The sequence below is a fragment of the Oncorhynchus nerka genome, linkage group LG14, assembly GCF_034236695.1.
Source record: "Oncorhynchus nerka isolate Pitt River linkage group LG14, Oner_Uvic_2.0, whole genome shotgun sequence".
NCBI lineage: Eukaryota > Metazoa > Chordata > Actinopteri > Salmoniformes > Salmonidae > Oncorhynchus > Oncorhynchus nerka.
Window position 1 is genome coordinate 33,196,425 of NC_088409.1, and position 27,770 is coordinate 33,224,194.

General features: G+C 42.8%; 1 protein-coding gene across 1 annotated transcript in view; it reads left to right on the forward strand.

Moving 5' to 3' along the window:
* The first annotated feature begins 276 nt into the window (after nt 1–276).
* Nucleotides 277–27,770, forward strand: part of LOC115140901 (t-SNARE domain-containing protein 1-like) — a 125,767-nt gene continuing 98,273 nt past the window's right edge. Inside the window, exons 1-2 of the mRNA XM_029679356.2 lie at nt 277–370; nt 26,443–26,555. Of these exons, the coding sequence (XP_029535216.1) occupies nt 26,468–26,555 (88 nt within the window). The 5' untranslated portion in view covers nt 277–370; nt 26,443–26,467. The remainder of the gene's footprint in view (nt 371–26,442; nt 26,556–27,770) is intronic.

Below are 27,770 nucleotides of genomic sequence, written 5' to 3' on the forward strand. Positions count from 1 at the left end.
TTTCCAGTAATAGATGTAATAAATGTAGTCAATTTCTATTTCCGCATGCAAAATGTATATTACACAAATGACAGGTATAGATTACTCATATCAAGAAGCATTAAGAACAATGAATCCACTTTGTTTCATTTGAAAAGTTTTCATTCCTATCTCTGCAATTGCTATTGTTCCTTGATTGCCGCAGTCAATTTGCCCCTCTGTACTGCATATCCCAGAGTGCATTTCCCCTGCCTACGCTGTCATATGACAGTGCTGCAGGAGCAGGCGGAAGGTCATGTGATGTTTAAGCCGTAGCTGTCTGGAAGCTGCTGCTAAATTGGAGCTGAATCTCAGAGCACACCACTAACTCTCCCTCTCTTTCCAGAGGACGGTAATGTGTGGGAAATCCATCCCTCTTTTTCATGCTGTTTTCTCTCGTTATCTGAATAATGCGGCAGTCAGAGACAAAGGGAGTGTAAGGAGAGAGAGAAGGGGGAATGAGGAGGAGGCAGGGACGAGGGGGAAGGGAGGAAGCCATTAAGGATGCTCTTCCGTTGATGCATCCAGGAAGCAGAACCAGGAAGGACTGAGATTTATTGTAGTTTGTTAGTATACTATGTGTCTAGCCTGTGTGTGTGTGTGTGTGTGTGTGTGTGTGTGTGTGTGTGTGTGTGTGTGTGTGTGTGTGTGTGTGTGTGTGTGTGTGTGTGTGTGTGTGTGTGTGTGTGTGTGTGTGTGTGTGTGTCTGTCAATATAACATCTGATGCTGGTTGCATAGATGGAGGGCGGGAGATGGCGTGATACATATAGAAATAGCTAAATAGATTGTTGGATGTACAGTATATGCTGTTTATCACTCTCTGTCTGTTGTTAAACCACCCTCAGCTCTCTGAATGAGAACACTCAGCCTGCATGCTGCCAGCTTCCGCTACAGGCAGGCAGCCAATCTGCAATGCTTGATTCTCTCTGTTTATCCGTCTCTCAGCCAATTAATTTGCACATAGTTTCCGACTGCCCAATCAGCTCCTTCCCCTGCTACTGATGTGCTTTGAGTTGTCATAGTCATACGTGGATGAGGTTAACAGGTTTTGTTACGTTTTTATCAAATTATTACACATAATAATACTTTATATTTACTCTGCCACATTACTACACATAATAATACTTTATATTTACTCTGCCACATTACTACACATAATAATACTCCATATTTACTCTGCCACATGACTACACATAATAATACTCCATATTTTTTCTGCCACATTACTACACATAATAATACTTTATATTTACTCTGCCACATTACTACACATAATAATGCTCTATACGGTGCATTCGAAATGTTCAAAAATGTATTATGTTTTTCCCCCTCATCAATCTACACACAATACCCCATAATGATAAAGCAAAAACAGGTTTTTATACATTTTTGCAAATGTATTTAAAACAAAACGTATTACAAATATAACATTTTGTAATGTTACTTATGTTGAATACAGCATAAGTATTCAACCTTGAGTCTTCTTGGGTAAGACACTACAAGCTTAGCATACTTTTATTTGGGGAATTTCTCCCATTCTTCTCTGCAGATCCTCTCAAGCTCTGTCAGGTTGGATGGGGAATGTTGCTGCACAGCTAATTCCAGGTCTCTCCAGGGATGTTCAAATGGGTTCAAGTCTGGGCTCTGGCTTGGCTACTCATTGACATTCAGAGACTTGTCCCGAAGCCACTCCTGCGTTTTCTTGGCTGTGTACTTAGGCTCATTATCTTGTTGGAAGGTGAACCTTCAGTCGGAGGTCCTGAGCGCTCTGGAGCAGGTTTTCATCAAGCATCTCTCTGTACTTTGCTCCGTTCATCTTTGCCTCGATCCTGACTAGTCTCCCAGTCCCTGCCCCTGAAAAACATCCCCACAGCATGATGCTGCCACCAACATGCTTCACCGTAGGGATGGTTCCAGGTTTCCACCAGACGTGACGCTTGGCATTCAGGCCAAAGAGTTCAATCTTCGTTTCATCAGACCAGAGAATCTTGTTTCTCATGATCTGAGAGTCTTTAGGTGCTTTTTGGCAAACTCCAAGTGGGCTGTCTTGTGGATTTTAATGGGGAGTAGCTTCCATCTGGCCACCTTACCATAAAGGCCTGATTGGTGGTTCTGCAGAGATGGTTGTCCTTCTGGAAGGTTCTCCCTTCTCCACAGAGGAACTCTGGAGCTCTGTCAAAGTGACCATAGGGTTCTTGGTCACATCCCTTATCAAGGCCCTTCTCCCTCCATTGCTAAGTTTGGCCAATTTAGGTGACGTCTCCTCCTTCCCTCAAAATATTACATCTTCATTGCTAGGCAGGAAGTTAAGTGATGTGGGTAATAAACTGTTCCTTCTCCCTTACTCTGACCTGACCTGACCTTGGCCCCCATTCCTCACTAATCCACAGCTCTTACTCTACCATATTACTACACATAACAATACTCTATACTGACTCTACCAAATTATTTATTGAAAACAAAATAGAACAATATGTTTTTTTCTCTCTCTCTCTCTCTCTCTCTCTCTCTCTCTCTCTCTCTCTCTCTCTCTCTCTCTCTCTCTCTCTCTCTCATCCTATAGATGACTCATCCCCACCTCTCTCTTTCTCAGTCCACCTCTGTAGTGCAGCACTCATTGTGGACTGTTCATGTAACTACCACTGGAAATGCAACCTTATCTTCTCACTTTTGTCAGGCATGTTAAAACGTCTTCGGGATAGGGGGCAGTATTCGGAAGTTTGGATGAATGAAGTGCCCAAAGTAAACTGCCTGCTACTCAGGCCCAGAAGCTAGGATATGCATATACTTGGTAGTAATGGATAGAAAAGTTTCTAACATTACCACAACTGTTAAAATAATGTATATGAGTATAACAGAACTAATATGGCAAGCAAAAAACCCGAGGACAATCCATCCAGAAAACTTTTTTTTCCAGCTCACCACTGATTACATATAAAGGGAATACCTCCCAGATTGCAGTTCCTAGGGCTTCCACTAGATCTCAACAGTCTTTAGAAAGAGTTTCAACTTTGTTTTTTGAAAAATGAACTAGAATTGGTTGTTTTTGTAAGTTGCTCCCATTTTGGCTGTAGTGTTTGTAACGCATTCCAGTGAGGGCACGCACTTCGTTATTTATATCCGGTAAAGATCTACGGTATTCTCCATCTTAAATGTTATCGTTTATTTACAAAGTAGGGTACCTGAGGACTGATTGGAAATGCTGTTTGACTTGTTTGGAAGAAATGTATTGGTAACTTACGGGATTCATTTGTATGCGTTTTGAACGAAGGAAACTGGTGGATTACTGAGTCAAGCGCGCCAACAAAATTGACTTCTTTGGGATATAAAGAAGGACCCTATCAAACAAAAGGACAATTTGTTATGTAGCTGGGACCCTTGGGATTGCAACCAGATGAAGATCTTCAAAGGTAAGAGATTTATTTTATCGCTATTTCTGACTTTCTGCTTGGTTGGAAAATGTATGTAAAGCTTTTGTATGCGGGGCGCTGTCCTCAGATAATCACATGGTGTGCTTTCGCCGTAAAGCCTTTTTGAAATCTGACAAAGTGGCTGGATGAACAAGAAGATAAACTTTTAAATGATGTATGACACTTGTGTTTTCATGAATGGTTAATATTATTATTTTTGTCATTTGAATTACAACACCGGATGTTGTCGATGCCAGGCGCTAGCGGCACGCCTATCCCAAAGAGGTTTTCATTTAAATTCAGCAAGAAAAGAAACGTCCTCTCACTGTCAACTGCATTTATTTTCAGCAAACTTACCATGTGTAAATATTTGTATGAACATAACAGGATGCAACAACTGAGACATAAACTGAACAAGTTCCACAGATATGTGACGAACAGAAATGGAATAATGTGTCCCTGAACAAAGGAGGGGTCAAAATTAAAAGCAACTGTCAGTATCTGGTGTGGCTACCAGCTGCATTAAGTACTGCAGTGCATTTCCTCCTCATGGACTGCACCAGATTTGACAGTTCTTGCTGTGAGATGTTACCCCACTCTTCCACAAAGGCACCTGCAAGTTCCCGGACATTTCTTGGGGGAATGGCCCTAGCCCTCACCCTCCGATCCAACAGGTACCAGATGTGCTCAATGGGATTGAGATCCGGGTCCTTCGCTGGCCATGGCAGAACACAGACATTCCTGTCTTGCAGGAAATCACGCACTGAACAAGCAGTATGGCTGGTGGCATTGTCATGCTGGAGGGTCATGTCAGGATGAGTCTGCAGGAAGGGTACCACATGAGGGAGGAGGATGTCTTCCCTGTAACGCACAGCGTTGAGATTGCCTGAATGACGACAAGCTCAGTCCGATGATGCTGTGACACACCGCCCCAGACCATGACGGACCCTCCACCTCCAAATTGATCCCGCTCCAGAGTACAGGCCTCGGTGTAACTCTCATTCCTTTGACAATAAATGTGAATCCGACCATCACCCCTAGTGAGACAAAACCGCGACTCGTCAGTGAAGAGCAGTTTTTTCCAGTCCTGTCTGGTCCAGTGGCGGTGGGTTTGTGCCCATAGGCGACGTTGTTGCCAGTGATGTCTGGTGAGGACCTGCCTTACAACAGGCCTACAAGCCCTCAGTCCAGCCTCTCTCAGCCTATTGCAGACAGTCTGAGCACTGATGGAGAGATTGTGCGTTCCTGGTGTAACTCGGGCAGTTGTTGTTGCCAATCTGTACCTGTCCCACGTGTGATCACGTTCACGCAGATGAGTAGGGACCCTGGGCATCTTTATTTTGGTGTTTTTCAAAGTCAGTAGAAAGGCCTCTTTGGTGTCCTAAGTTTTCATAACTGTGACCTTAATTGCCTACCATCTATAAGCTGTTAGTGTCTTAACGACCTTTCCACAGATGCTTGTTCATTAATTGTTTATGGTTCATTGAACAAGCACGGGACACAATGTTTAAACACTTTACAATGAAGATCTGTGAAGTTATTTGGATTTTTACGAATTATCTTTGAAAATCAGGGGCCTGAAAAAAGGATGTTTCTTTTTTTGCTGAGTTTATAATCCCTATTGAGCACTCTGTAGTAATGGCTATTTACTTTTCTCAGAACTAAGCTAAATTATTTCAGCACACCAATGCATTTTTCTCCATGTGATCTAAGTATATGACTATGTGCTCTTTGTTTTCATGTGTTGTTATAAAGGGAATGAAAAAGTCAGATTCAACATCAACGGTGGATGTCACCCATCATTATTGTGCAGACTGCAGGGTTGGAGTACAGCTGCAGGGGGTGTAGGAGCTGTCTGTGGTCCTGATATGGTTAGATTTACTGGCGGTAACTTTGAAAGGTGCTTTCCATGGTTAGAGTCACTGTGCAGAATGTCAGTGGTCCTGGTGTAGTTAGAATGACTGTATAGACCCTGTCTGTGGTGCTGATGTCTCAATAGGTTGACTGGTGGTAACCTGTATAAATGCTGTCCATGGTCCGAGTGAGGTTAAATCACTGTACAGATGCTGCCCGTGGGCCTGATGTGGTCCTTTCTCTGGTGGTGCTGAATGGAAAGTGACAGTGTGCATGTTAGTTAGATGACACATTGGCTCACCTTGTGCTCTGAACAACAATTGCCCCTTAAAAAACTACTTCTCATTTAGAAAATAGCCTGGCATCGACATGAGTCATAGACATTTATTCAACTGTCAAAATTGGCTACAAAGTGTAAATATGATAATTTTGGTCAAAAAGTCAGTCTTGTCCAAAATAGAGTTTTGTGAGACTTGAGGTCGTGAACGGAATCACAATGTAAATAAAGGTTGGGTTTGTTTCAATCCTGCCCAAATGCCCACAACTGGCAGCACACAAGTAATCATCAATTCAGGATTCATCTGCAGGCGACCCAGTCGTAATCCCTGTGGTAAATGTGGGTTGACTTTGGATATCCCTATGGGGACCATCAGTTAGGGACCATCAGAAAATTACAGAATGTATATGGGACAATATGTTAAAATTCCAAAATCTCCAGATTTCAATTATTTAAAAACCTAAAACCAATTAAAGTATATAAATTCACATATAAAAACTAAAGGGTCTGCAACATGAAAATATTGTTTATTTACATTGTGTAATTCTTTGACAGTCCCTAACTATCCCCAAAGATAGGCTATCCAAAGTCAAACCAACTCGATCGCACGCCAGCCGGCTGAAGCTAATTGGCTAAATAATTTGGCTAACGCTTCCCAACTGGAACACATGAGACACCCACATCAAACCACACCTTTGAATTCAGTCATGGTCGCTAGCATTTCTTAATCAACCAGATCTAAAACGAGGCCAAATCAGGACCTTTAAATCTGACTCACCTCAAATCAAATGGAATCAGGGCATAACCATCCATTGTTTGATGAATGTGATTGTTTGTGATGCTGTTGCCAACTAATAATCTTATCTCAAAGATCAGAGGAGGGAGGAACTCTTGATGATGAACTCTTGAGGTTGTCATTCAGTTATTAATATGCCTGTATTATCAAATGATTCCTAGGTCAACTACTCTCATTCATTTTCCAGCATTATCATCAAGCACTGTCTGACGGCATCAATTGCTATTCCAAGGTCATTTTCTCCATTACACTGTCAACTTGGTTAGATTGCCCAGGCAGGAAAGTCATCACAATGGTAGTGGAATTAAGGGAGCACGTTTCAATATACATAAAAAAGGCATGTCATTAAAAACTATTTTTCTGCCAATCGAAAGATTATGTTGAGCCTGAGCTGGGGTGAGATGGTCAGATGGGATGGTAATTGCTATGATTGCATACTGTAAGTAAGTGACTGAATCCTGGGGGGTAATTGAGGCCCCATTGTGAAGGAAGGAGACAAATGGAGGAGTAGGCCATGGCTGTGGATTTACTCATTTGTGGATCAAGACGGACAATGGTTTGTGGCCATCTCCAATTCCCAATAACAAGGCCAGTGGTCTGTGATGTGTGAGTAATGGCTGGACGGAGGGTTAGATATTATTTAAAATAATCCGTTCTCATGTGTTCCCAGATGCACTCCGATACAAGAGAAGACGACTAAAGGGTTGAATGGACAATTAAATGTCTGCTGGTATGCCAATGTTCTCTCAGAGGACACAGAGACTGGGTCAGGCAAATCAAATGCCCAGTGTATGTGTCAAATGGGAGACAGACTATAACAAACCTCCATAAAAGCACCAATTTTGGTGTTCCAGCTTGGCTGCTTTCTACAATTTTTCTGTCTTTTTTTAAAACCTGAGAATAAACTCTCATGGTGAAAACCAAGTAGTTATTTTGATGTGGCAACCTATCACGGGGAACACTTTAGGGCTTGGACCACTTTTCATTTTATTATAACAAACATTCTAAACTTCATTGGTCTAGTTTTTGAGCCGTTTGGATTCTGCAGATTCCACCAGTGTAATATCAACATTAAGACTTATCAACTGTAAATACATGCACATAGTAAATGTACACCATATGTTATTTTATTGTCTATTCTAATAAAAACATCCCGTTACTTGATGTCGAAGGTTTTATCGTATTCTGCCCCTCTTCTGGCTACATACTTTGTAAATTGGAGGACCTTATTGATCGTATCAGATTAGTTAAGTAATTGATTGTTACTGGTTATTAACCTCTCAGAACGCTGGGCCGGGCTAGCGCAGACGGAGGACAGACCCTAATTATTCACCAATGGCAGCCAGACGCTAATGAAATTAGTTCCTGGTTCTGCCTCACAACTCTGTTCGTTCCAGGAAGTATTGGCAAGGGCAATGAGATGCCAGAGTTTACTATGCTGGAGAAGGAAAGAAAACATCCAGAAAAAACTGAGCAGGAGAAATTGATGATCTATTAATAAAGTGTGTGTGTGTGTGTAGACATATGTGTGTGTGTGTGTAGACATATGTGTGTGTGTAGACATATGTGTGTGTGTAGACATATGTGTGTGTGTAGACATATGTGTGTGTGTAGACATATGTGTGTGTGTGTAGACATATGTGTGTGTGTAGACATATGTGTGTGTGTAGACATATGTGTGTGTGTAGACATATGTGTGTGTGTAGACATATGTGTGTGTGTAGACATATGTGTGTGTGTAGACATATGTGTGTGTGTAGACATATGTGTGTGTGTAGACATATGTGTGTGTGTAGACATATGTGTGTGTGTAGACATATGTGTGTGTGTGTAGACATATGTGTGTGTGTAGACATATGTGTGTGTGTAGACATATGTGTGTGTGTGTAGACATATGTGTGTGTGTAGACATATGTGTGTGTGTAGACATATGTGTGTGTGTAGACATATGTGTGTGTGTAGACATATGTGTGTGTGTAGACATATGTGTGTACATGGGTCAGAAAATTAGACACACAATTAGTGTGGTTAAAATATGTTTAAAAAAATAAATAAAAAATGTTATGTTCCATCACACACTACATATCACAACACAGATATTGATTTAAATTAAAACAACCATCTATTATGTTAGTTGAAATGTAACGTTTTTTTGTTTAGAGCACTCATAATTCTCCATTTGTGGAAGCAACACATTGCACATTTTTTGATGCCTGCTACCTTTGGCTTTTTGTCATGATTATCATGACTCACAAACACACTGCAGATAGATAGTTACCACCATCTGCTATGAAGCGTCAGAGTCAAGATTCCAGAAAACTGTCACCCTTACCCAATGTATGCAATCACGTCCCTCGCCAGCTTGAGAATGATGATACATTATGTCACACTTACAGTATGGCACTATACACAGCTTGAGCCTCAGTTTGAAAGTCCACAAGTGCGCGTGCCCAGATGACTTGTTGAGGTGTTTTCTGTGTTAATGAATGTCATTGCTGCAGGGTTGTGATTATCTTGTCAGAACCAATAAGTCCCAGCCATGTCTATTGGGCTTTGTTTACACAGGTAGCCCAATTCTGATCTTGTTTTCACTAATTAGTATTTTAACCATTCCGATCAGCTCTGAAAACGATATGATGTGAAAATATCTGATTTGATTGGTCAAAAGACCAGTTAGTGGGAAAAAAGATCAGATTTGGGCTGCCTGTGTAAACACAGCCTTATAGTTGCCAATTTTGTTGTATTTTTCTGAAATTTCCTTTTATCTCTTGATGGTTGGCTATAGTCCTAATGATTCTGCTTCATGTACTGTGATACATCTTCTCACATATTATTCATTGTTCAATAGTATTTCAAATGTTTTTGCCATAGACATTAAGCATGTGCAGCCATGTGCGTGCATGTGTGTTCCCCTCTTCTCTTTCTGGGGGTTGTGTAGCCATGGTGATGCTGTGAGGGATCCAGGAAACAGATAGCCGCAGGGTGAAGCATATGTGGCAGGCAGAGAGAGAGGCACCAGAAGGCCACAGTGTGGATGTCCAGTTGGCCATCTGCTCCCCTCCCCAGCAAGGGTCAGGAAGCCCCACAACCACAGAGGACGAGGCTGCCTCTCCTCATGCCAAGCCCAGAACAGCCACCCTCCCCTGGGAAGAAGACTCCCACTGGTCTCTCAGACACAGAGCCAGGGATGAGCCATGTAGGCTGGCAGCACCGGCAGTGGGACTCAGTCAGGCAGGCCTCCCATAGACAGCCATTGATGCATGGCAATGATGGCATCCCTTCATGCAGGGTGTTTGTTTCTCTGCAGTAGGGTAGGAGGGTAAGGAAGGGGGAGCCACAGTCGTGTTTGGTTCATCTGCCAAATACCATTACTCTTCCCCATGGCAGGCCAAGTCCACAAGCTGCTCCACCACGGACAAATCTGGGACCACGAAACGGCACGACTGGCTTTATCCAGAGGACGTTTTAGGACACATATTAGTATTCAGGCGCTAATGTTTTATCAGAGACATGAGAATTAAAATGTATGAAAAGCAATTCCTAGAAAATGATTTTAGAGCGGATCTGAATATTTTCTTTCTTTGTTTTTTGGCAAGGGAATTATTTGGACTTTTGGTCAGTTTGCAGTGGGTTGATCTCACTTTGTCTGTCTGTCTGTCCGTCTCTCTCTCTTTCTCTATCTCTCTCACACACACACACACACACACACACACACACACACACACACACACACACACACACACACACACACACACACACACACACACACACACACACACTGTGGGTGCAGCTGGTCTAATGAAATATGCCAGCACACCCTTCCATTTGTCACTGAGCCGTGGGCTTGTGTGAGCACTCGGGGCATCGGTATGTGTGTATATGTGTCTGTGTGTTGTGTGTGTGTGTAGCGTGGTGGCCAGCTTGGGGGTCAGAGTCTTGGTCTGCCTCTCTGTTGACTTGGACGTCTGCTCGCCTCCTTTCCATCGCCCCGGGAGATTAGGTTTCACCAGCTGGATGTGTACTGTTAGCCCCAGAACACACTCCTCAGTTTGTTAGACAAAAACTTGCCTCTCAAAAATGAAATAATTGTGGTTTAGATGCTTTAACTTTTATTCTTAATCTTTTTAAAATGTCATCATGTGACTGACATGTTGGTGTTGAAGTCTGGGGGTTTCTGTATGACAGGGACACTGTGATACCATGATGTGTAAAGTGGGAAGGTTGTGCTTTTCGCCTTCTTTTCTTTTTTCCTGAATACTTAGTTTAAAAAGAGGTCAGATAAAGTATTTTCTCTGTAGCATGTGAGAGAGCCTGTCTCACACACACACACACACACACACACACACACACACACACACACACACACACACACACACACACACACACACACACACACACACACACACACACACACACACACACACACACACACACACACAGAGACTATTTGTCTTCTCCTCATCCTCATTGACAATCCAATCAAACAAGTGCAGAAAGGACCACCTCTTAAGTCCTCTCAAACAAATGAAACTGTCATGGTCCTTCACCCCCTCTGTTCTCTGTTGGCTGTGAAGGTCGCCCTTCATTCATGAATTTACGTTATTTGACAACTTATTGTAAATCATAACTAGATGATGAACTGACGTCTGTGCCCAGTGGGATGTTTGTAATGGTGATCTCCTTTAGAAGTCTTCCTCAGTCATGGACGTGACTTTGTTCCATGTTGTTTTTTCTTTCTCTACTGTTTTAATTGTTGCTCTCTCATCCCCCCCCCAAAAAAAAGTTTCACCTGCAATGTCCATGTTGGACAATAACAACAACAAATTGCAATTGATTGATCAATCAATCATTTGTCTGTGCAGTGCAATAAATCATGTGATCCTGACCTGTATACCTACTCGTATAAACAGATTGAAGATTCAAAGATTCTCTTTAAAGTGCTCTCATAATCATTGCATGCTATTTGCCCACCCTATCACAACATAACTACACTATATGTATGCGTGAGTAGAAGATTCCCTAACAAATTATTTTAGCAGGAAATAAAACCACTCTCAAATTAGCACTTTGTTGAATACATTTAGGGAAAAAAGGCTGAAAAACAGCAATTGTTTTCTTTAGGAAGACAGACACTGTAGTTAAAAGTAAGTAGCTTTGCAGTGCTGCTTAAATCATTGGTACGGCCTCCTTCACACTCTCTTGTTGTAATCTCTCAGCTTCCCTTTCCAGTGGTAAATGAAATGATGTTGCTTCAGTCAGTGCATTGCCATAGACACCTCACCTAGCCCAACTTCACTTAAATAAAGGTGTCTTCTTCAGCATATTAAGGCTGCTGCCAGAACCACTGTCTCTATGATTTCCATGGCCAATTAAGCAGTTTGGCCAATTAGGGAGGGGAGAGAGCTGTTGTGTGACTGGGGACTGATAACCCTTTTCTCCCCAGTGGGTGCCTGGCGCGATCCGCCCAGCTAGCAGAGCAGACTAGACGGCCAACTCATCACTGTGGAAACTCATAACACCTCAGTGGTTATAGTAACGGGAGATTTATTTCAGACGCTTCTGTAATACAGGTGGTTTGTTGAAATCCCACTCGCAGTAAACCTTGCCTGAGAACTGATGACTTGCGTTCGCTCCAAAGCCAATGTCTAGTTTTTAGCACAGTGACCTAACACATTCACGTGCCGAGCAGAAGACTCAGGTTCAAAATCCGGTTGGTTACACTTATGTGTCATGGAATATTTAAGGGGTATTGTCTGTCTCTAGTTGAAAGCTGACTAGGCTAAAGCAGCTAAAGAACCAGTTGGATGATGTTGAGAGATAGATGGGAGAGGTTGAATGGAGCTGAAGGGACTAATAGCAAGATAAAACATGTAGAACATACGGGGTCTGTAAAATGTATATATGTTCAGAACTTTTGTGAAATAGCACAGTTACAAATAGAAATCAAACTGGATGGACATCAGAAATAGAGGAAGGACTAAAAACAAACAAAAAATAACTATTGTAAAATAGACTGAATGTAAAATGTGTATAAGATGTATAAATTGAAGGTTAAAGCCAAGGTGTTTATTAGTTTACTCCAATTGGGGGATCGGTGGTAGGGTTTGCGGGGAATAATAATAAAGGTATATTCTTTAAAAAAGTATGTATGTCTATATAGGTATGTGTATGTATACAGTGGGGCAAAAAAGTATTTAGTCAGCCACCAAATGTGCAAGTTCTCCCACTTAAAAAGATGAGAGAGGCCTGTAATTTTCATCACAGGTACAGGTATCTTTTTAAGTGGGAGAACTTGCACAATTGGTGGCTGACTAAATACTTTTCCCCCCCACTGTATATGTGTATATGTATACATGCGTGTATGTATATGGGTATATATATTTACCCAAAAAATATATGGGGAAATGATGCAGACAATTACATTGATGGAACCAATATTCTTTCCGCAATATTTAGCTGATCCACCCCTTTTTTAAAAACTGTTGGAATGGAGGCACTGCGTTACATCCAGGGAGTGTTGATCCTCCTCCAGTATAGGCTGTGTGAACGGGGCTTTAGTGCACTTTGATGGATTTAACCCTTCCTCCTAACCCTCTCCTCTTGAGAGACACGGCTAAGCCCATTGGTGAAGCTCTATGTTTGTTATTTGATATACACATGCTGGTAGACACAGACAGAGATCAACCTGCCTGTGAGTGTGATGCGTGTGAAGCCTATATCACTCCTCGGTCTCGGTGCTGTAGTGAGTGTGTGTGTGTGTCCTGGCCAGCTTGTCTGCTTGTGTTCGGCTCCCCAGGGCCAGCACTGTGACAGAGAACAAACAGAGATAACACTACCTTTGTGTGCTCCAGCTCCACACAAAGACAGCTCCCTCTCCTTTAGTCCTTTATTTTATCCCCTCATCCACCGATCTGGAGATCAGAATGGGGTGATAATAGGGGGGTCGACCGCGGGGGTGAACACCTGAGAGGGAGGGAGGGAGATAGTGTCAGGTTCACTGTTTGTTTGTTGCTATTTTGTTATCATTAACCAGCTTGTGTTAGGACGGGGTGTGTGTGTGTGTTTCATTTTGCTAGACTGCATGTCAGACTTGCAAACATGTTTCCGAACATAAGCAAGCATTTAAAGTTAAATGGGTTCTCACACACATAATGCATATCAGCCAATTAAAATGTACTTACATGTGACCAAAAGTTCAATTGTAGCTCGTCCCATCAGATAACGTGGTACAAGTTAGCCTTTGGCTAACTTCAATAGGTGGCACCGATTATATCCTGGCACAAGTCAATCAGCCAATTAAAATCGTTGAAGTAGTTGGACGCTTTCCAACATTTGTTCATGGATGGGCAGCATGCCCAACAGCATGTTCTGATCATCAAAGCAACTATCATGTGTATTTCACTGACTGGTCAAATTGCTCTCTGTGTAAAGTGCCTATTCCATGTAATTGTCGCAGTTTGTGGCGAGGGTTCGAATCTCACCCCCTCTCCCCCCTTTTGAAATGAGAATTTACATGTAGTGTGCAGTGCTCGACTTGGACTTAAATAGGTACCAGTACTTATGTTGGGTGCCGGTAGGGTTTATATTTAGTTATAGGAACTGTACAATACTTTTGAGTCAATATTTTACAAGGGGTGCAGGGTTAAAGTGCACTATCAATTGCGAGTCAACCGCTTTAGCAGTGTGTGCCATGAGAAGCGATGAGGACAACGATAGCCTACATACAGTTGAAGTCAGAAGTTTACAAACACCTTAGCCAAATACATTTAAACTCAGTTTTTCACAATTCCTGACATTTAATCCAAATAAAAATTCCCTGTCTTAGGTCAGTTAGGATCACCACTTTATTTTAATGTGAAATGTCAGGATAATAGTAGAGAGAATGATTCATTTAAGCTTTAATTTATTTTATCACATTTCCAGTGGGTCAGAAGTTACCATACACTCAATTAGTATTTGGTAGCATTGCCTTTAAATTGTTTAACTTGGGTCAAATGTTTCGGGTAGCCTTCCACAAGCTTCCCACAGTAAGTTGGGTGAATTTTGGCCCATTCCTCCTGACAGAGCTGATGTAACTGAGTTTGTTGTCCTCCTTGCTGGCACACACGTTTTCAGTTCTGCCCACAAAATGTCTATGGGATTGAGGTCATGGCTTTGGGATGGCCACTCCAATACCTTGACTTGTTGTCCTTAAGCCATTTTGCCACAACTTTGGAAGAATGCTTGGGGTCATTGTTCATTTGGAACACCCATTAGTGACCAAGCTTTAACTTGATGTCTTGAGATGTTGCTTCAATATATCCACAGAATTTCCCTTCCTGATGATTTTGTGAAGTGCACCAGTCCCTCCTGCAGCAAAGCACCCCCACAACATGATGCTGCCACTCCCGTGCTTCACGGTTGAGATGGTGTTCTTTGGCTTGGAAGCCTACCACTTTTTTCCTCCAAACATAACGATGGATATTATGGCCAAACAGTTCTATTTTTGTTTCATCAGACCAGAGGAAATTTCTCCAAAAAAGTATGATCTTTGTCCCCATGTGCAGTTTCAAACCGTAGTCTGGCTTTTTTATGGTGGTTTTGGAGCAGTGGCTTCTTCCTTGCTGAGCGGCCTTTCAGGTTATGTCGATATAGGACTCGTTTTACTGTGGATGTAGATACTTTTGTACCTGTTTCCTCCAGCATCTTCACAAGGTCCTTTGCTGTTGGTCTGGGATTGATTTGCAGTTTTCGCACCAAAGTTTGTTCATCTCTAGGAGACAGAACACATCTCCTTCTTGAGCGGTATGACGGCTGCGTGGCCCCATGGTGTTTATACTTGCGTACTATTGTTTGTTCAGATGAACGTGGTACCTTCAGGCATTTGGAAATTGCACCCAAGGATGAACCAGACTTGGCTGATTTCTTTTGATTTTCCCATGATGTCAAGCAAAGAGCCACTGAGTTTGAAGGTAGGCCTTGAAATACATCCACAGGTATACCTCCAATTGACTCAAATGATGTCAATTAGCCTATCAGAAGATTCTAAAGCCATGACATCATTTTCTGTAATTTTCCAAGCTGTTTAAAGGCAGAGTCATCTTAGTGTATGTAATTTTCAGACCCACTGGAATTGTGATACAATGAATTATAAGTGAAATAATCTGTCTGTAATTGTTAGAAAAATGACTTGTGTCATGCACAAAGTAGATGTCCTAACCGACTTACCAAAACTATAGTTTGTTAACATGACATTTGTTGAATGGTTGAAAAACGAGTTTTAATGACTCCAACCTAAGTGTATGTAAACTTCCGACTTCAACTGTAGCTGCTTTTTGACAAATCTATAAGGCTCTTCAGGTTTCTTTTTTACAATGTATGATAAACTTACATGTTTTAAGGACCTCATTTATATTTTTCACATAACAGTACATGGATGTGTGTGAAACTGATGAGGATGCGGGGGAGCTCTGAGGTACCGGAAACCACATGAGAAAACATTTACATTGCATGCATATCATTTAATTTGCATAGTGGCATAGAGCAGTAGAGTAGAAGCTTTAGAGAAGTTGCATACATGGGGAACATTTTTAGTGGCCTAGGGTCTAGGAAAATGTTTTCCTTTTATAAACACATTTCATGCAAATCTACATTTTCTTTTTTTCATTTCACCTTTATTTAACCAGGTAGGCAAGTTGAGGACAAGTTCTCATTTACAATTGCGACCTGGCCAAGATAAAGCAAAGCAGTTCGACACATACAACGACACAGAGTTACACATGGAGTAAAACAAACATACAGTCAATAATACAGTATAAACAAGTCTATATACGATGTGAGCAAATGAGGTGAGATAAGGGAGGTAAAGGCAAAAAAAAGGCCATGGTGGCAAAGTAAATACAATATAGCAAGTAAAACACTGGAATGGTAGATTTGCAGTGGAAGAATGTGCAAAGTAGATATAGAAATAATGGGGTGCAAAGGAGCAAAAAAATAAAATAAATAAATAAAATAAATACAGTAGGGAAAGAGGTAATTGTTTGGGCTAAATTATAGGTGCGCTATGTACAGGTGCAGTAATCTGTGAGCTGCTATGACAGTTGGTGCTTAAAGCTAGTGAGGGAGATAAGTGTTTCCAGTTTCAGAGATTTTTGTAGTTCGTTCCAGTCATTGGCAGCAGAGAACTGGAAGGAGAGGCGGCCAAAGAAAGAATTGGTTTTGGGGGTAACCAGAGAGATATACAGTACCTGCTGCAGCGCGTGCTACAGGTGGGTGATGCTATGGTGACCAGCGAGCTGAGATAAGGGGGGACTTTACCTAGCAGGGTCTTGTAGATGACATGGAGCCAGTGGGTTTGGCGACGAGTATGAAGCGAGGGCCAGCCAACGAGAGCGTACAGGTCGCAATGGTGGGTAGTATATGGGGCTTTGGTAACAAAACGGATTGCACTGTGATAGACTGCATCCAATTTGTTGAGTAGGATATTGGAGGCTATTTTGTAAATGACATCGCCGAAGTCGAGGATTGGTGGGATGGTCAGTTTTACAAGGGTATGTTTGGCAGCATGAGTGAAGGATGCTTTGTTGCGAAATAGGAATCCAATTCTAGATTTAACTTTGGATTGGAGATGTTTGATGTGGGTCTGGAAGGAATGACTGAAGACTTTGGCATAATCTTGTCACGTTCTGACCTTAGTTCCTTTTTTATGTCTTTATTTTAGTTGGTCAGGGCGTGAGTTGGGGTGGGCATTCTATGTTGTTTTTCTATGTTTTGTTCTGTTGTTATATTTCTATGTGTTTGGCCCAGTATGGTTCTCAATCAGAGGCAGGTATCAGTCGTTGTCTCTGATTGGGAGCCATATTTAATTAGCCTGTTTTCTATTGTGTTTTGTGGGTGGTTGTATCCTGCGTTAGTGTTTTCACCATACGGGACTGTTTCGGTTGTTTGTTTGTACTTTTGTTATTTTGTTCAGTGTTCTGTTGATTTTATGAAATATATCATTATGGACACTTACCACCTGCACATTGGTCTGATCCTTGCTACCTCTCCTCTGAAGAAGAGGAATTCCATTACAGACCAAGCAGCGTGGTAACGGGCAGCAGCAGCGATCTCAGGACTCCTGGACATGGGAGGAGATTCTGAACTGCAAGGGACCCTGGGCACAGGCTGGAGAATATCGCCGCCCCAAGGCTGAGCTGGTGGCAGCGAAAGCCGAGAGGCGGTGGTATGAGGAGGCAGCACGGCAGCGCGGTTGGAAGCCCGAGAGACAGCCCCAAAAATTTATTGGGGGTGGCACATGGGGAGTGTGGCGAAGTCAGGTAGGAGACATGCGCCAACTCCCTGTGCTTACTGTGGAGAGAGAGGGACCCGGCAGGCACCGTGTTATGCCGTGAGGCGCATGGTGTCCCCGGGGCGGTACATAGCAGCGCCTCGTATCGGCCGGGCTAGAGTGGGCATCGAGCCAGGTGCCATGAAGCCGGCTCAGCGCATCTGGTCTCCAGTGCATCTCCTCGGGCCGGGGTACATGGCACCAGCACCAGCATCTGCCGGAGTCTCCCTCCAGTCCGGATCTGCCGGAGTCTCCCTCCAGTCCGGATCTGCCGGAGTCTCCCTCCAGTCCGGATCTGCCGGAGTCTCCCTCCAGTCCAGAGGCGCCACTCACTCTAGACTCGACCATCAGTCCTCTAGTCCGGGGTCAGTGGTGAGGTTTCCCGCTCCAGATAAGTGGGCCGAGTTAGAAGTGGAGCGGGGTTCACGTCCCTCACCAGAACCGCCACCGCAGAGATATGCCCACCCAGACCCTCCCATATAGGCTTAGGTGTGCGGGGGGGGGGGTACTGTTATGCCCTGACCTTAGTATTCTTTGTTTTCTTTATTATTTTGGTTAGGTCAGGGTGTGACATGGGTGAATATATGTTTTTCACTTGTCTAGGGCTTTTGTATGTTTATGGGGTTGTGTCCAGTCTAGGGCTTTTGTATGTCTATGGTTGCCTAGATTGGTTCTCAATTAGAGGCAGCTGGTTATTGTTGTCTCTGATTGGGAACCATATTTAGGCAGCCATATTCCTTGAGTATTTTGTGGGTGATTATCTATGTCTATGGATGTTGCATGTTTGCACTCTGTATTGATAGCGGTCATGTTCGTTTTGTTATTTTGTTTGTTTAGTGTACTTCGTCTTATTTTGTCTTACATTAAAATAATGTATTCACATCACGCTTTGCTTTGGTCCTCCGATCCTTACTACTCCTCCTCGTTAGAGGAAGAGGAAGAAGAGCATGACAAATCTTTTTGAATGCTGCGTTCAAAACAACTGGGAACTTGGAATTTGGAACTGGAAATTTCCTACTTACAACTTCAGTGCATTCAAGACAACTGGGAACTTGGGAAAAACTAGTACCGACTGGGCAAATACATTTTGAATGGTCATCCAACTCGGAATTCCAAGGCTGAGACACCGGCTCCTTTATAACCTGAAAATCACTGACGTAAATTATTTGACCTCGTTTTTTCCCTGAGTTTCCAGTTGTCTTGAAAGCACTATAACACTGCGCACATTATAAAAATGACAGGCTACTTTGACACTGACAAACGTAGAATTAACAAAGAGGCAACTCAAATGAACTTTTTGATAGCTTTTATCAAATTTTACATTGCAAAAAGTGAAAATAATTTTTCAGGACAAAATAGTTACCGGATCCAGCCAAATCGGTTCCGGAACGAAACAGTCCAAAACCGATAGGTGTCGGATCCTGTTTCGGTAGGATCCAGCTCAAATGAAGCACTGTATGGCCCCCATATATCTAAGCTTTGTTTTTTAAGGAGTCACATAATGGGATCATATTTTTGATTGTCTCGTCATCATTCAAGAGACTGTTTATGACTGTTAAATAACGTGTGTGTGTGTGTGTGTGTTGCTGTGATAACAGGTGCTGGTGATAGGTGGGGGGATGGAGATTATTTGGGGAATAGAATGGGGTGATTTATCTCAATAATGAGTATTTTTATGTGACAGGGCAATTTCACTGTCCATCTTTTGTTGTTAGAGACTCAGTTTATTGGCCTTAGGTCTTTTTTTATGGAGTGGACAGAAAGAGAAAGAGAGATGAGAGAGAGAAAGTGAGAGCTTTAGCAAAACACATGAGCAATCCTACTGTTTGGCTGCTTCAGCTGAAGGTGAGGATAAGGAAGACTGGGTAAAGAAGCACAACTCTTTACTTTCTCAGCCCTGACTGTCCTCATTGATGTCTGAGAACACAGCACCACAGACATAATGACCTGACTGTCCTCATTGATGTCTGAGAACACAGCACCACAGACATAATGACCTGACTGTCCTCATTGATGTCTGAGAACACAGCACCACAGACATAATGACCTGACTGTCCTCATTGATGTCTGAGAACACAACACCACAGACATAATGACCTGACTGTCCTCATTGATGTCTGAAAACACAACAACATAGACCGAAGGACCTGACTGTCCTCATTGATGTCTGAGAACACAACAACATAGACCGAAGGACCTGACTGTCCTCATTGATGTCTGAGAACACAACACCACAGACAGAACGACCTGAATGTCCTCATTGATGTCTGAGAACACAGCACCACAGACATAATGACCTGACTGTCCTCATTGATGTCTGAGAACACAGCACCACAGACATAACGACCTGACTGTCCTCATTGATATCTGAGAACACAGCACCACAGACATAATGACCTGACTGTCCTCATTGATGTCTGAGAACACAGCACCACAGACATAATGACCTGACTGTCCTCATTGATGTCTGAGAACACAACACCACAGACAGAATGACCTGACTGTCCTCATTGATGTCTGAGAACACAACACCACAGACAGAATGACCTGACTGTCCTCATTGATGTCTGAGAACACAACACCACAGACAGAATGACCTGACTGTCCTCATTGATGTCTGAGAACACAACACCACAGACAGAATGACCTGACTGTCCTCATTGATGTCTGAGAACACAACAACATAGACCGAAGGACCTGACTGTCCTCATTGATGTCTGAGAACACAACAACATAGACCGAAGGACCTGACTGTCCTCATTGATGTCTGAGAACACAACACCACAGACAGAATGACCTGACTGTCCTCATTGATGTCTGAGAACACAACACCATAGACCGAAGGACCTGACTGTCCTCATTGATGTCTGAAAACACAACACCATAGACCGAAGGACCTGACTGTCCTCATTGATGTCTGAAAACACACCACCATAGACCGAAGGACCTGACTGTCCTCATTGATGTCTGAGAACACATCACCATAGATACAAGGACCTGACTGTCCTCATTGATGTCTGAGAACACATCACCATAGATACAAGGACCTGACTGTCCTCATTGATGTCTGAGAACACATCACCATAGATACAAGGACCTGACTGTCCTCACTGATGTCTGAGAACACAACACCATAGATACAAGGACCTGACTGTCCTCATTGATGTCTGAGAACACATCACCATAGACACAAGGACCTTGGAGACCATCTGCTTTGTGCTGTTTGTATGTTGTTTACAGATAGTTGTTATGATTGGGTTATCAAGGCAACATTTGATCTTAGCTTACACACACACACACACACACACATAAATTAATGTAGTAATCTGTTTCTGAAGACACGTATGAGTGCTAGTTTAGCAGCTCAGTGGGAGTGTGACCTTGTTGAATGATGGCCAGCGAATTGCAAGGTAATATTATCAGATTAGCAATCGCTTTAATTAGGTTAGCGCTAACGGCAAAGCTGCAGGCCGCCAAATGGTAGCTGACCTTTTAGCCATGTCGATTTCCAATAGTGTTCAGTAAAATGTACTTATTGATAATTGTAATTTTCCTTGTTTTGAGGGTCAAGCATGTGCCAGACCTTTAATGATTTTTTCTGATGATGATGATGATGATGATGATGATGATGCCTGTGTGGAGTGAATATTGACCATGTTCACTGACTACACCATATCCTCAGTCTAGAGCTGTGTCCATCCTGACCTGAAGCCGTCCTCAGACCCAGAGACTCAGGCCAGGACCAGAGTCATTATGACACATTATGGAACTGAGCAACATTCCAGAAGACATTTCTGGGTTAGAACACCTATCCAATTATATCAGAATCATATTTCCAGACCCTTTATGACTTAATAAGCCCGAATCAGCGGAAGTAAAGTAGAGAAGACCCATCCATCACAATGTGAATCAGAATGTCTGAGATGACATCACTAGTTTACAGTCCAGACATCTCTTTGTCCGAGCTGGCTGGGTCTTGGGCTGATGAAGGGCAGAATCGCCTGCTGGGACAAGGACAAATAATAGTAGTTAGTATAAAGACAGCTAATATTCAGTGACCAGAGTCATTGGGGACAGTGGACAGTCTGATCCTATTATGTCAAACTCAATGACAGATCATTTTTGAACTATTTCTCTTCTTATTTGTCTCTTGTCGGTTTGTGTGTGTGTGTGTGTGTGTGTGTGTGTGTGTGTGTGTGTGTGTGTGTGTGTGTGTGTGTGTGTGTGTGTGTGTTTGTGTGAAATATATATATAAACTCAGCATACAAAGAAACGTCCTTTCACTATCAACTGTGTTTATTTTCAGCAAACTTTACATGTGTAAATATTTGTATGAACATAACAAGATTCAACAACTGAGACATAAACTGAACAACTTCCACACATATATGTATATATCTATATATGTATGTATGTATGTATGTATGTATGTATGTATGTATGTATGTATGTATGTATGTATGTACGTAGATATATATATATATATATATATATATATATATATATATATATATATATATATATATATAATGTGTATACAGTTGAAGTCGGAAGTTTACATTCACTTAGTGTCATGCACAAAGTAGATGTCCTAACCGACTTGCAAAAACTATAGTTTGTTAACAAGAAATCTGTGGAGTGGTTGAAAAACGAGTTTTAATGACTCCAACCACTCCACAGATTTCTTGTTAACAAACTATAGTTTTTGCATGTCGGTTAGGACAACTACTTTGTGCATGACACAAGTAATTTTTCCAACAATTGTTTACAGACAGATTATTTAACTTATAAATCACTGTATCACAATTCCAGTGGGTCTGAAGATTACATACACTAAGTTGACTGTGCCTTTAAACAGCTTGGAAAATGACAGAAAATTATGTCATGGCTTTAGAAGCTTCTGATAGGCTAATTGACATCATTTGAGTCAATTGGAGGTGTAGCTGTGGATTTATTTCAAGGCCTACCTTCAAACTCAGTGCCTCTTTGCTTGACACCATGGGAAAATCAAAAGAAATCGGCCAAGATCTCAGGAAAAAAAATGATAGGCCTCCACAAGTCTGGTTCATCCTTGGGAGCAATTTCCAAATGCCTGAAGGTACCACGTTCATCTGTACAAACAATAGTACCCAAGTATAAACACCATGGGACCACGCAGCCGTCATACCGCTCAGGAAGGAGACGCATTCTGTCTCCTAGAGATCAATTTACTTTGGTGCTAAAAGTGCAAATCAATCTCAGAACAACAGCAAAGGACCTTGTGAAGATGCTGGAGGAAACAGGTACAAAAGTATCTATATCCATAGTAAAACCTGAAAGGCGGCTCAGCAAGGAAGAAGCCAGTGCTCCAAAACCGCCATAATAAAGCCAGACTACGGTTTGCAAAGATCATACTTTTTTGGAGAAATGTCCTCTGGTCTGATGAAACAAAAATAGAACTGTTTGGCCGTAATGAGAATCGTTATGTTTGGAGGAAAAAGGGGTAGGCTTGCAAGCCGAAGAACACCATCCCAACCGTGATGCATGGGGTGGCAGCATCATGTTGTGGGGGTGCTTTGCTGCAGGAGGGCTGGTGCACTTCACCAAATAGATGGCGTCATCAGGAAGGGAAATTATATGGATATATTGAACATCTCACGACATCAGTTAGGAAGTTAAAGCTGGTCGCAAATGGGTCTTCCAAATGGACAATAACACAAGCATACTTCCAAAGTTGTGGCAACGTGGCTTATGGACATGTCATGCACAAAGTAGATGTCCTAACTGACTTGCCAAAACTCTAGTTTGTTAACAAGAAGTTTGTAGAGTGGTTGAAAAACTAGTTTTAATGACTCCAACCTAAATGTATGTTATCTTCCGACTTCAACTATATATATCACATGTTCTTACATGACAAATGCACAAGCATTCATAAGGAAATCATTTCAGTGTAATACTCAAAGGCTGACACACACACACACACACACAGAGCATTTGTGTCCAGCGTGCTGGGTAATTTCTGCTCAGTTGCCTGACTCCCTCTCGCTGTGCTGAGCCTAGTTCTGCTCATAATGGCAGCTGTGAGAGGAGTTAGGGACTGATTCAGAATCATAGGAAGGGGTGAATGATGCTCTCTGTCAGGGTTGAGACAAGCCAGTCTGGCTGTCTTCCCTCCTACCAGGGCTGCATTTACTGGCACCATGGGTCCTACAATGTCTCACAGGGATGTACTGTAGCACACCTCCAACTCGCTCTCACACTGACCTGGCATGGAACGGCAAGCGGTACCGGAGCGCCAAGTCTCGGTCCAAAAGGCTTATTACCAGCTTCTACCCCCAAGCCATGAGACTCCTGAACAGCTTATCAAATGGCTTCCCAGACTATTTGCAATGCCCCCCCCCCTCCTTTACACTGCTGCTACTCTCTGTATATTATCTATGCATTGTCACTTTACCTCTTCCTACATGTACATATTACCTCAATTATCTCACGTAACCGGTGTCCCCGCACATTGACTCTGTACCAGTACCTCATCGCTACTGTTATTTTACTGCTGCTCTTATAGTTTGTTATTTTTCTATTTTTCTTCTTTTCATTTTTTTTTACTTATCTATTTTGAACTTAACACTTATTTTTCTTAAAACTGCATTGTTGGTTAAGGGCTTGTAAGTAAGAATTTCACTGTAAGACGCATGTGACAAATACAATTTGATTTGATTTGAACACACTAGCATGCGTGCACACAAACACACACACACATGCACACACACACATATTTCCCTAATAATCTCACAACTTTATGTAAGATGTGTAAATGACCCTAGACTTATCTCTCTCATAAAACAATTAATTTGTTTTCCGAGGGCTGTTTGAGAAGCTCCCTGGCTCACTCTGCCTGAGCTGCAATTAGACGCTTCTTATGCCGGCAAAATTAATAAAAGGAATATGGAGAGAGAGAGAGAATAGAACGAGAGAGAGTGAGAGAGAGGGTGAAAGATGGATGGAGAGGGGAGAGAGAAAGAGAGAGAGAGATGCTCCCATCACCAGGGAACTCATGGCTGCTTTATTATTGATAGTGAAAAATATGTTATATCCTAATAATGTTCCCCCACATTTGATTACATTTTTATTTGCCTATTGTCTAGTCCTGTAGATTTACTGTAGTAGTACTACGCAATCTCAAGTCGAACCCCATGTCTATAGAGGACCACCAGCCTCAGAGACAAGATGGGGAGTGATGTATCAGTCAGGACACTCTCTGCTCAGCCAATTACAGAGCTCTATTGTGAGTCAGAGACCAGGGCGAGTGTTGATGACATCACCAGGCCAGGCAGAGAGGGAGAGGCTGGGTGAAGGCCAGGGGTGCATGGGTATAGCTGGTGCAGGGACCAGGAACAGGAACACTAAGGCAATGAGTAATGACAAAGGGATCCCCTCATTGTGTTACTACACCATGCAGTCCTCTCCTCTGCTCAGACCTCACTCTTCACAAGGGTGACTGGCCGAACTATGAGAGACACATATAGGATCCGTGTGTGTGTGTGTCTGTGTGTGTCCACATGAGTGTGTTTGAGCATGTGTGTGTGTGTTGTGTTTCTGTGTGTGGTATACACACATACAAGTGTGTGTATGTATATTGTGTGTATATATTCCTATATAGAATGTGGGAGAAGAAAAGAGAACGTGTCTAAGAAAGCACGTATTGAGACACGCAATGCCTATGCACACTTCAGAAGGCTGGAGCACCAGGCACTACAGTGACTAGTGACTGGTCTGAGATTCAAAAGGAGCAGAGAGAGATCGTTTATTGGCTGCCAACAGTAATTCATCTTGCTGCTTTCTGAAAATGAATCAGGTTAAATGACCACGTGGTTCCAGTAAATCTGATCCTCTGTCTCTCACTGAAGATGGGACTGAATCCCCCCTTCTCCTCTCTCTCCATCTCCTCTCCCTCTCTCCTTCTACCCCTCTCTCCATCTCCTCTCCCTCCCTCCTTGTACTGCTCTCCCCATGTCCTCTCTCTCTCCATCTCCTCTCCCTATTTCCTTCTACCCCTCTCTCCATGTCCTCTCTCTCTCCCTCTTCTCTCATTTCTCCTTCTGTCCTTCTGTCCTTCTGTCCTTCTCTCCCTCTCCCTCTCCCTCTCCCCCTCCCCCTCTCTCTCTCTCTCTCTCTCTCTCTCTCTCTCTCTCTCTCTCTCTCCCTCTCCTCTCTCTCTCTCTCTCTGCTTCCCCTCTCTCTGTTCCTTTGCCACCCTTATGAGACGGTCATGAATGCCAGTGTTCACATACCCAGACCCGGGTGCCAGACAAGACCAGACTGGCTTCAAAACCACAAAAGGGCAGCTGGACAATGACATTAGAACACAATTACAAGCCTACTTAGTTCAATGCCTGCTATTCACAGAGGGCTGAATGTCTTACAGGACAGCTTATGAAATCATGATACCATATGACCTTTGGTTGTGATGCTGGTAGACACACGGCTTCATAGAAGTCATGTGTCTTGGATGGAAAACACATTCACTATGCATTCTTTAACCTTTTCAGTGATGTTTTGCACACCTCCATATAGATGGGGGAGGCTGAGTCATGATGCATAATGTCACTGTGGAATCGGGGATTCAGTTCATACACACACTTATATTTATGTACACATACACACACAGATTCCTACATCACAATGTCCATATTTTCCCCTGATGGTTCCTGGAATCTACCAACCAGGAATATTGAATACTCAGATCCATATAGTATATCCACAAATCCGACTGATGTTGTTGTGTTCTCTCTGTTCCAGACAGACCCAAAACCACCAGGACAGGATGTCTTACGGATCCATCGATGGAGGCTCCTTTGGAGGCAGCCGAAACCCCTTCGGAGGCCCCAATAGGCAGGGCTACCAACCAGTAGGTAAAGACAAACATTCACTTCCAGGATTTCATACTAACTTGAGCACCACATTTTCACCCTAACTGAAACAAACTATTTAAATGACCCTCATACTTTTAGTACAGTATTGAAAACAAGACTGAGTTTGTCAAAGTGACGTCAATCTGCCGCAGGGCTTGGAGGCTGACTATGGATGGATGGATGGACAACACTACCACCCCTTGACCCCCTGAGGAGAGGCAATCATAGGGTTCACTACTGTGGAATAGACGGCTGTGTGTGTGTGTGTGTGTGTGTGTGTGTGTGTGTGTGTGTGTGTGTGTGTGTGTGTGTGTGTGTGTGTGTGTGTGTGTGTGTGTGTGTGTGTGTGTGTGTGTGTGTGTGTGTGTGTGTGTGTGTGTGTGGAGGAATGGACTGTGAATTAAGCGGTCATACTGTATGAGGTCTCTGCAGAGAAATCAAGAATAGGGGGAGGCAGGACATAAAGTGTTCAGGAAGTTATAATGCTATTGCTATATGCTCCCTTGAATATCCATGCACTGGTTTGGAGGGAATATGCACTGGTTTGGAGGGAATATGCACTGGGTAGGAGGGAATATGCACTGGTTTGGAGGGAATATCCACTCTACAGCTCACAACAGATATCCTATATCAAAGGAGTGTTATCGTGTTAATGACCTGAAGCAGATTTGCAGTGTGGTGTCAGGAACTAGGAGAGTGTTAGGGGTCAAGGGTCAGTCATGCAGTTATAAAGAGGTGGTTGCCAGCATCACTGCTTTACTCCATGACCTTTCACCTTTCCCACATTAGCCTTGTAATAGGGCCAGATTAAGGCAGGCCTCCAAAAGGTATGTGTGATGTATATTGTTCACTACCCTCCGTGTGTGTTTGTGTGTTCGTCTGTGAATGTGCGCATGTATGTGCCTCTTTCTTTTTAACAGTGATCACAGCTGACACTCCAGTAAGAGTTGATGGTACAATGCATTAATTAGGGTGTAGCTCAGATACCCAGAGAAGTAAGATGAATTTGACCGAAACATACAAAAATCAAACAAGCTCTTTTGTTTCTTAACTCCTGCATACTGTACAATTGGGAGAAATAAATATTCACATTCACTCAGTGACAGTCTCCCCCCAGTCTCCCCCCTCCTCTCTGTCTCTCTCTCTTTATTACTCTCCCATCTCCCCCCACTCTCTCTCTCTCTTTCCCCCTATTCTATCTTTCCCCCTGCCACT